We start from the raw sequence: 11,523 nt of genomic DNA, 5'->3' as shown, positions 1-11,523 counted from the left end.
GTATCTAGAGGTGTTTGAGGGTATATGGGGGTGTTTGAGGGTATCTAGAGGTGTTTGAGGGTATATGGGGGTGTTTGAGGGTATCTGGGGGTGTTTGAGGGTATGTGGGCGTGTTTGAGGGTATATGGGGGTGTTTGAGGGTATCTGGGGGTGTCTGAGGTGTCATGGGGTATTCATGTCTAACTGTGGCATGGCATCTTATTGGACCAGCACTAATACAATACCAGCTCTGTGAACACAATAGAGTCCTGACTGTTACAAGCAACCACACATACTTTTATTCACCTGGCTATGTTAGTGAAATAATCACATTGAATCCCATGTTGACATCACCTCATTATACTTCAGTTAGGACAGTTGGGAATGGAGTGATGTTTGAAAGTCCTGCTATAGACTTCTTAGGACAGGTGAGGTGAAATGGGGTTTAATCTCAAGATTATTGAACTTATATAGCGACAGTGTGTGTATGTGTGCGTGTGCGCCTACGCCTGCGAGCATGCACGCTTGTACTAGTCAAGACTCATGCCAATTTCATAGTGCTAGCCCACTGAGATGCCATGCTGCAGTTTGAGATACCAGTCAGGGTTTAACTTGAATCACACTCAGACACTGAGGAGAACCATACTCATTACTCCCATATTTGAGCATAGAATGACAATAATCGTACCAAGAACAATGTGTGAATCGGTCTGGTTCTTCTTTTCACATGTGTACAAATCACCCATGCCATTCTTGCAGGGCAGATACGGCAGTGTGGTACCTTAGACACGTACACAACTTCGGAATCATCGTCTTGTTAACATTCAGCTTCTTTTAAAATTCCAAATCAAGTTCTTCCTATTGTAAATATCCTACAGACATTATCCCTGAACTTTCTGCCAGGAAGACCGTCTTTCAGTCTCATCAGGACCTCTCACTAACTTGTTCTGGGGGCACCAGGTGGCCCAGTCGTCTAAGGCGCCGCAATTCGTTGTGCAGAGCTGCATCCCTTGGGCACGCCAGAAACCTATGATTGTGGGTTCGAATCCCAGTTCACCACGATTATGTTTCTAGGTTTGTCAGCACCATACCTGTGCTCATGGGTTTCACCGAAGTGGTAAACGTCTGACACCTGCATCACTTTGGGCTTTCCTCCCACATCAAGCTGACACTCCGCGATATAACTGGAATATTGCTAAAAGCAGAATTAAACCCAACTCACTCACTCACTCACAACTCACTCACTCACTCACTCACTCATTAAATTGTTCTCAAACAGATCTGCCTCAAAGTTCACAACCTTCTGTAGAATTGAAAAAAAAATAATTCTTATATAGATAAACTTTAGTTTCAAACTCACAATTCCCTGCTCCTAATGGCTATGTTCAATTTCTCCACAACCTTCCTTGCAATCCACTGAACCACTGACATGGGGGATGAGCTGGGTTTAACGTGTGAAGGTAAAGGTTTTCTACATACAAGCATAGTGCACTGATAGAATTTCAATAGTAGCCCAATAGTTAATTTTTTTAATCACAGAAAGCACCAAAACAATTTCCAAAATTATAAGAAATCTCTGTGGCTGAGGGTAGACATGGGTGGCCCAGTAGTCTAAGGGGCTGCAATTAGCTGTGTAGAGTTGCATCCCTTGGGCACTCCAGAAACCTATAATTGTAGTTACCATTCCCGGACGCCCGATGATGTTCCTTGGGTTGTCAACACCAGACCAATGCTCTACGGTTTCACCAAAGTGGTAAATGTTTGAGACCTCTTCACCTCAGGCTTTCCTCCCACATCAAGCTGCCTCGGGTATTATAACTAAAATAGGCGTTAAACCCAACTCACTCACTAACACTAAGGCTAAGGTGGTTTTGTGTAACATGACCCAGGTCATTCTTCGTTCCTGTGTGGAGAAGACGTATCAGCATGGATGCTTAAGCTTGGAAGGACATAGATACCTCCTTGTTTGTTTGGTCGTATGAATTAACTACCAAAACCTTTTCATAATCATGAGAAATTTCTATATCATAAGCATCTGGTTTTGAGTCACTATCAAACAGTGATGATACCAGGTGTTCATGAACAATTGTGATACTATTGCCATACCTAAAACCCTAGAACAGTTGAATATTATTCCTTCATTCAGTTACACCAATTAGGTCTAATGCACTGGTATCGTCCTCCCATTCAGGCTTTCTGAAGTCTTTTTGAAGTCACTTAGGACCCCTACCTTGAGCCTATCCATGAAGACTGCCTCTGTGGTCCAGTGGTAGAGTGTCCGTCCGGAGAGCCATACCAAAAGAGTGAGTGAGTTGGGTTTAACGCCGCTTTTAACAGTATTCCAGTTATATCACGGCGTGTCAGCTTAATGTGGTAGGAAAGCCCGAAGCGATGCAGGTCTCAGACGTTTACCACTTCGGTGAAACCCACGAGCACGGGTATGGTGCTGACAAACCTAGAAACATAATCGGGGCGAACCGGGATTCGAACCCACAATCATAGGTTTCTGGCGTGCCCAAGGGACGCAACTCTGCACAGCGAATCGCGGTGCCTTAGACGACTGGGCCACCCGTGCCCCCCCCCCCCCCCCCCCACACACACACACACACACACACACCAAAAGACGTTAAAAGATGGTACTTGTTGTTACCCTGTCTGGCGCTCAGCATTAATGTGCTAAAACAAGGACTGGTCGGCTTTGAGTCAGTATATTGTGTCTGATTGGGGTATTCATGTTAAACTCAGTGTGCTAGCGCTATAAATAAGCATCAGTCCGGACTAGTACAAGCACACACACACACACACACACACACACACACACACACACACACACAGGTCGCTATATAAGTGCAATAACCTTTGATGCGACCTTAAATCCCATTTCACCTCACCTCACCTTTCCATGACACTTCTCAAAAGAAGTTGAGGACTACCCTGATTCCTTCATATTACTGTAGTTAATCTGTCATGGCATAGACCCATGATTACGGGTAGAATAGGTCTTCAGCAACCCATGCTTGCTGTAAAAGGTGACTATGCTTGTTGTAAAAGCGACTAACGGGATCGGGTGGTCAGGCTCGCTGACTTGGTTGATGCATGTCATCGATACCAATTGCGTGGATCGATGCTCATGATATTAATGACTGGATTGTCTGGTCCAGACTCGATTATTTTCAGACCACCGTCATATAGCTGGAATATTGCTGAGTGCAGTGTTAAACAACCAACCAACCGACCGTCATGGCATAACAGAATAATTGTCGTAATTTGAAAGAATCAGGTAGTCCTCAACGTCTTTTGAGTAGTATATATTGACATTCAAAGACCGGAAATGTTTATCATATTTGAGATGACATGTTTTTATATACATGTTGAATACTTTTTATTTGTTGACAACCACATCCCACAACAGCTACATCAAAACATTTTATTTCTGCAAAAATCTGTTAACATAATTTAGAATGTGATTACCATATCAGAAGTACCACATCTATATTTTTTACAGAATATAGGAATGGATCCTTACCACATAATTTATGGAAGTGGTCCTGTCAAAATTTCGTCAAAGCTAAAGATGAAAATAATCCTGCTGTTATTTATTTATGTTGAAAACACATTGAAACCAATATATACATGTTGAGTGACAGTTGAGGTGAAAATAATTGTTACCTTTCAATATGTTTTTAGATTTCACACATTAAGTAAACACAGTTGATGACCATGACAGTTACTGTCAGGACAAGGCCTTTCTCAGTATACTTACCCAAAAATATTGGGGATCATGAATATTTTGGGGAATATTTTTATGAAATTGTGTGCTCAGTCTTCGAAAAACCAGCGGTGGGGTAGCCTAGTGGTTAAAGCCTTCGCTCGTCACGCCGAAGACCTTGGTTCGATTCCCCACATGGGTACAATGTGTGAAGCCCATTTCTTGTGTCCCCCGCCGTGATATTGCTGGAATATTGATAAAAAAAATCCAAATATGTTCATGATCCCTAACTCTTTTCTTCAGTGTATATCCTATGAATTATATCACTGTTCATAGAGATGCTTAATAGATGTTCAAACATACATTACTGTTGAGCTCATGCAAACTTCATCTACAATTGTTGAAATTTTGAAGTATTGTTTTATTAAATATATGATTATCACAAACTTCTTCTGTATTCATTTAACCTGAAATGTTTCGAAATGTTGTCAAGCTGATGGCGTCATCAACGCCGCCTCTGTAGATGGAGCGGCTGACCCACTGGGGCTTGTAATGCAAAAAATGGCAGCTACAAGATATATGGTCACACCCAGTGTCGGTATACTGCAGAAAAGGATCTATCAACACTGTGTGTGACCATTTATCTTGTAGTCGCCATTTTGTTTTGCGTTACAAGCCCCTGTGGTCTGACCAGATAGCTGTCGTTAAAGGAGCTCTGATCTCTGACAATTATGGACGATTCATACCAAAATACCTTGAAAGACATAGACTACAAGGACTGGTCGAATCAGAGAATGTATACTGTGTCTGAGCGGGGTTGAGTCGCATCACGCCATTGCTCAGATCGTTGTGCATGCGTTCAGACACTGGATTGTCCAGATCATCACGATGCTGGTATGGTGCTGACAGCGGCGTTAAAATTAACTCTCTCACTCAAGGTGGGCAACTGATACCAGTAAGTTGAGAATTGTACTAAGATAAAGAAACACCAAATAACAACCCTTGCTACAACAAAACAACTCCAACTCTATAATCTTTTAAAGGAAAACAGTTTTTCGAAGAATATGACTGTTGGTATTTCCGATGGTAATAACTCGTGTGTGCAATTTTTGACTCAGTTGTGAAGATCAATAATTTACTGAGATATATACACCCCTGATTTCCCTGTTAACTTACACATGGAGTGAATGAGTATGGTTATACACCGCTTTTAGCAATATTCCAGCACTATCACAGCAGGGGATGCCCGAAGATGTGAGGAATCGAACCAGGGTCTTCGGCGTGACGAGTGAACGCTTTAATCACGAGGCAACCCCACCGCTCCTCTCACACATGGACCAAGTGGGGATTCCGGATTAAAATAGGTCCCCAGTAATCTATGCTTGTTGTACGAGTCGACTTTATGGATTGTTGGTAAGTTCATATGCTCATAATATCAATCACTGGATTGTCTGATCTAGAATTCTCTTTCAGGCCGCCGTCATACATCTAGCCTATTGTTGGGTGACGCGTTAAACAACAATTTAACAAAACAAATTACAAATGAAATCTTTTGTAATGCTTTTGTGTTGAAGCAAAAATAAAAACTACATTATTTTGAACTGTGTTAAAGCACACCTACTTAAATCACTGTGATGTACAATAGAGCGAGTGAGTGAGTATGGTTTTACGCCACTTTTAGCAATATCACACCAGAAATGGGCTTCATATATCGACCCATGTGGGGAATCGAACCTGGGTCTTTTACGTGACGAGCCTACGCTTTAACCACTAGACTACCCCACCGTCCCGATATATAATACAATAGAAGCGATATTTACATGAAATCATCCATGGAAGTCACGTGACTTGTAGATACGACCGATAAGCCGACTGGCTGTCACATGACAAGATGGCGGGGGCTTTCAGCTGCACGTTGATTGCTGTTCTTGTATCGGTTTCTCGTGCTTCTATTATTGATCTGACTGGAACCTGGACTCTTCTGAGCAATGGTAGAGGTGAGGAGCACTCTTGCTAGATGTCATTGTCTTTAGTCTTATACAAGGCACACGGCAAGTGTTTACAATACATTGCGTAACAGCTCATTCGTTGATTCATTGATTTGCCTTTGCATGTGTTTGTGACGGGAGCTAACCATTGTGTACGCTCACCTTTTCCGAATACATGGTATCATCACTATTTGATAGTGATTCATGAACACATGCTCGGGATATTGTCGGAATCGTACAATCGAGGGTTTTGTTGACTTTATTCATTATTATTCACGCTTCCTTATTTCTGTGTTATGAACGGCATAGATTCCTAGGTCAAACATTCTATAATCGATTACAGCGATACGCCTATTGTTTAAAGTTACTGACGTGTTTCATCTTTACATTTGTCATATTTTGGACTATACTCCGTCTTTCCTGTAAAAGCAACTGACCCGTTAAACGGAACCTATTTTTGATGCAAATATAGTTAATAGGAAAGTTTAAATGACTCTTTGTAATATATTTAGTGACATTAATTATTCTTTTTAAAGAAATGAGAGCAGAAATGCTGTATCAGAATGAGTAACATTGAAATTTAATAATTTCTTTGGTGAGTCTGTAAATAAAAGTGACAAAAGAGGGTCCTGTAAAGTAATTAAAAGATGTACTGTTCTGTCAGATTTGATAATTGCCTTAGTAACAGGACCTTTATATTTCTTGTCAAGAGGACGCACTAAATCATTTTCTGCGTCCATTCTATACATTTCTGCGTACTGGACGCACATCTCTGCATAGATAATTCATTTTATATAATCTATTTGTGAAAGTGCTTTTCGCCGAGTGTAACATTCGCTCAAAATCATTTCTGGAATACCAGATAATTATAAAAGCTTCTTGAAGTAGCCTTGACACAATAACATATTTAAGATAACAATCAGGTTAGACTTATCACAAAGTCATACGACCAAGATCTAGATTTGCTTAGTCTGACCACGGTGATAGATTAACATACCCAATAAGTAGATCTGCAGCATGCTATGAATGCAGTGGTGTTTGTATCTGTCAAATTGAGAATGTTTGTCTTATGTTTGTTTGTTTGTTTGATTGTGTGTTGTTTAACGCCGCACTCAGACACGTTCCAGCAGCTATAAGACGGCGGTCTGTAAATAATCGAATCCGGAGAAGACAATCCAGTGATTGACATCATGAGCATCGATCTACGCAATTGGGATACGATGACGTGCATCAACAAAGTCAGCGAGCCTGACCACCTGATCTCGTTATTGGATTGTCTGGTCCAGACTCGATTATTTACAGACCGCCGTCATACAGCTGGAATATTTCTGAGTGCGGCGGTAAACAACAAACAAAAACTATATCACTGCATTGTACATTGTACGTCGTTTTATGACAAATATATAAAGATCAGATACTCCATAGAAATTTCGAGATAGAAATGGAGGGTCAGATTTGTGACATGGCTGATGACGTATCAAGTTGCTTATATGGCGTGAGTCTTGCTCATGTTTTCAGTCACTGGTTTGTTTGATCCAGAGTCAATCATAATCAGGCTGCCGTCATATAGAGGGAATATTCCTGAGTGCGGCATTAACAAAAAACAAAATGTAGCTGTCCTGATACCTTTGATGCTGATTTATCAGCTGACAGTTCAATTCATCCGGAAAAAGCATATCTGGCCTGACCTATCCATGTTATCATTGTACATATAGGGATATGAATTATCATTATATGAAACTATTGTTTTGGTTACTTTGGATATCAAATGAACCCAGCGAATCCAAAAATATATTAATATTCAAAATCAAAACCGTTTCCATAACCATAAGAGCTAGGGTGAGGTGAAATGGGGTTAAACGTCGCGTCCAAGATTATTGCACTTATATAGCGACGTGCATGCACGTGTATGTGTGTGGCTGCTTGTACGAATCCGGACTGATGCCGATTTATAGTGCTAGCTCACTGAGATACCATGCCGCAGTTTAACATGAATACCCCACTCAGACACAGTATACTGACTCCGAGCCGACCAGTCCTTGTTTTAACCCCTTAATGCCGAGCGCAAGACAGGGTAACAACAACTACCATCTTTTAACGTCTTTTGGTATGACGCGGCCGGGGATCGAACCCCTGACCTTCCGCAGTCCGGGCGGACGCTCTACCACAAGACCACGGAGGCGGTCATAACCATAAGAAATGTACGATTCCGGCTATGTAAGCATGTATTTATGGAAATGAACACTACTGCTTTTAATATAAATTTTCACTGGATGTTGTCAGAGATAGTAAGATACAATGCATTTAGATTTATCTTGGCCTATATACTTTTACACCGAATGTTTCAGAGAGAGGTTTGTCATCGCTAACGTACATGTAGCAGCATGGCTTAGGTAAATGTCTTCTCTGACACCGTCATACGGTTGCAGTTGAAACTTAGTATGCGTCTTCATGGCACATGGATATTTAATCAGGAACAAATAGGAGATTAATGAATAGAGTATACGGTAATTCTAAATGAAGTAATAATACACATTCTCAAAAAAATAAAAGCCACTGAACTGAACTTTATTTCACTCAAGGCTACAAGAAATAGCACAAGGAAGGTAATTTATAGATAAATTGTTTTATAGGCATTACTTAGAAGTTGACGGATGACAAGGTAGACACAATTTTATGGATAACAACTTCTTTAATACTGTAAAAGGTGACGTTTCGGTATAGATCCTTATACCGTTGTCAGAATTTATAGATGCCAACTTCTTTATTATGAGAAACATAACGTTTCGGAGTATATACTTACTCTTCACCTGATGAAGGAGTTGACATCCATAAATTCTCTTCCTTATGTGTATCGCTTCTACATTCCACTCAAAGCCATGTTGAGGGTTAACAGAGACCGATAAAAACACATACAGAACTTTTTAAATAATCATAAGACATATCTGCTAAAAGCAGAGTCCAATCTAGGATTCCGACTTCTAGGAGCGAATCCTTATGTGCTTGTTTGACGGTAAGCTTATAACCATAAGAAATATATACGGGAGAAGGGTCCTCCGTACTATTCCGACTATAAAATGAGCATGTGTTTATCAATCACTATCCAATCGTGATGATACCAGGTGTTCGCGAAAGGGCGAGCGTATCCTGCCCCACCTGAAAAACAACATCACAGGAGTGAGTGAGTGAGTTGGGTTTAACGCCGCTTTTAATAGTATTCCAGTAACATCACGGCGTGTCAGCTTAATGTGGGAGGAAAGCCCGAAGTGATGCAGGTCTCAGACGTTTATCACTTTGGTGAAACATATAAGCACGGGTATGGTGCTGACAAACCTAGAAACATAATCGGGGCGAACCGGGATTCAGACCCACAATCATAGGTTTCTGGCGTGCCGAAGGGACGCAACTCTGCACATCGAATCGCGGCCCCTTAGACGACTGGGCCACCCGTGCCACCAAACCATATCACTGGAACATATGGTACAAGGCGCGCACAAATTATAACACTTATCCACAGATAATTTATTCTAAAAGCTGCTGATTATCTGCTGCACATAAAGCCTTGTTGCTTTTAATGAATGGCGATTGATGCCATTCTATCCCCAGCAGTTTATACCAGTGTGTACTCTTTTTCGGGATTTAGTATTTTGTTTAATACCGAGCGCCTGAATTCTAATTTTTTTAAAACACCTTGCAACAATGTAATTTTTGTGGCAGGCAATTTTTTTCAACAGTCTGAAGCATAATTATTTTTTTCAAGAATTTTCGGGGACGTTTTATTTTTTTCAATTATCAAAAGGTCGTTTCGTATAAGCATAAGGATTCTGTGTTGAAGGAAGAAAATTCAGACCCAATAAGAAAAGAATTCAAGCATTTATACACCTCATATAAACACATTTATTAAGTTTTTGTAAACACATTATTGAAACAGTGCAACCATCAAGTATTGTTTGCGTTCTTCGCCTCGCCTGTGTTGCAAGAATAGTGGTTGTTCCAGGTGAGAGGATCCCTGCCAGTGTGCCAGGGAGCATGTACACAGCTCTGTACACCAACAAGCTGATTCCAGATCCGCTGTACCGGGACAACGATGTCAAACTACGATGGATTGGACGAGAAGACTGGACGTACACACGTACCTTTCAGTGTAAGAGCAGGACGAGAGCCACGTCATTAACTGATTATAAGAACACAGACAACATGTGATCTAACATGAAAGAAAGTAGCATAACATATATCAACAATAAGACACTGTTTAGTTCCTAAAACTGATGACGAAACAACAGTCCGATGATCGATTTTAATCTATGACGGAAGGATGATCTTTTCTCAAAACATCAGCTGTGGGCACAACATGGTATAAATTGTATAAGGTTAATTTTAGATATATAAGGTAGATCATTTGAATATATGACATATTAAACATAAAGACACTTACCATTTGCATGCAACTTGGTCCGGCATTATTTACAGAAATACGATTTGTTTTTGTTTTTTTAGAGGTTATTACTACATCTGATGTTTTGTATGAGGTCATTACTACATCTGATGTTTTGTATGAAGTCATTACTACATCTGGTGTATTGTATGAAGTCATTACTACATCTGCTGTTTTGTATGAGGTCATTACTACATCGAATGGATTGTATTAGGTCTTTACTACATCGAATGTATTTTAGTGAGGTCATTGTAACATCTGATGTATGTTGTGAGGTCATTACTACATCTGATGTTTTATATGAAGTCATTACTACATCTGCTGTTTTGTATGAGGTCATTACTACATCGAATGGATTGTATTAGGTCTTTACTTCATCGAATGTATTTTAGTGAGGTCATTACTACATCTGGTGTTTTGTATGAATTCATTACTACATCTGATGTATTTTATGTATTCATTGCTACATCTGATGTCTTGTATGAATTCAGTGCTACATCCAGTGTTTTGTATGAGGTCATTACTACATCCAATGTTATGTATGAGGTCATTACTACATCTGATGCATTGTATGAGGTCATTACTACATCCAATGTATTGTATGAGGTCATTGCTACATCTGATGTACTGTATGAGGTCATTACTACATCGAATGCATTGTATGAGGCCATTGCTACATCTGGTGTGTTGTATGAGGTCATTACTACATCCAATGTATCGTATGAGGTCATTGCTATATCTGATGTATGGTATGAGGTTATTATTACATCGAATGTATTGTTTTAGGTCTTTACTACATCGAATGTATTTTTGTGAAGTCATTACTACATCTGATGTTTTGTATAAGGTCATTACTACATCTGATGTTTTGTATAAGGTCATTACTACATCTGATGTATTTCTTGAGGTCATTACTACATCGAATGTATTGTATTAGGTCTTTACTACATCGAATGTATTTTTGTGAAGTCATTACTACAGCTGATGTTTTGTATGAGGTCAATCCTACATTTGATGTTTTGTATGAGGTCATTACTACATCTGATGTTTTGTAGTGAGTTCAGCAGACCTGGCTGCCTCTGCCCTCCATCTTGTCTGTGACGGTCTGGACACCTTCTCAACCGTCTTCATCAACGACCAGAAGGTCGGGACATCAGAGAACATGTTTGTCCAATATGTCTACGACATTAAACAAGCTGCAAAGGTTAGAATGTTTGTGACACTTTTTAAGAACATAAACTTGACAACCATTCTATTTCTGTCCATCCAAATTGTCATCATTTTACCTACAGTAAACTACAGTTATAACGAACTCAAATGGACGACTTATTTTAGTTCGTTATAACCGTAGTTCGTTATTAGTATATACAACATCTATACAGAAATTGGACGGGACCAAAAATTAAGTTCGT

At 40.0% G+C, this 11,523-nt stretch overlaps 1 protein-coding gene across 1 annotated transcript in view; it reads left to right on the top strand.

The window, feature by feature from the left end:
* The first annotated feature begins 5,561 nt into the window (after positions 1-5,561).
* LOC124152335 (beta-mannosidase-like) overlaps positions 5,562-11,523 on the top strand; it is a 45,198-nt gene continuing 39,236 nt past the window's right edge. Inside the window, exons 1-3 of the mRNA XM_048381919.1 lie at positions 5,562-5,685; positions 9,674-9,820; positions 11,167-11,315. Of these exons, the coding sequence (XP_048237876.1) occupies positions 5,580-5,685; positions 9,674-9,820; positions 11,167-11,315 (402 nt within the window). The 5' untranslated portion in view covers positions 5,562-5,579. The remainder of the gene's footprint in view (positions 5,686-9,673; positions 9,821-11,166; positions 11,316-11,523) is intronic.

This window comes from Haliotis rufescens, unplaced genomic scaffold (assembly GCF_023055435.1).
Source record: "Haliotis rufescens isolate VD_foot unplaced genomic scaffold, xgHalRufe1.0.p SCAF_4, whole genome shotgun sequence".
Classification (NCBI taxonomy): domain Eukaryota; kingdom Metazoa; phylum Mollusca; class Gastropoda; order Lepetellida; family Haliotidae; genus Haliotis; species Haliotis rufescens.
Note: the sequence above shows the minus strand (reverse complement) of the source record. Positions and strands in the feature narration are given on the sequence as shown.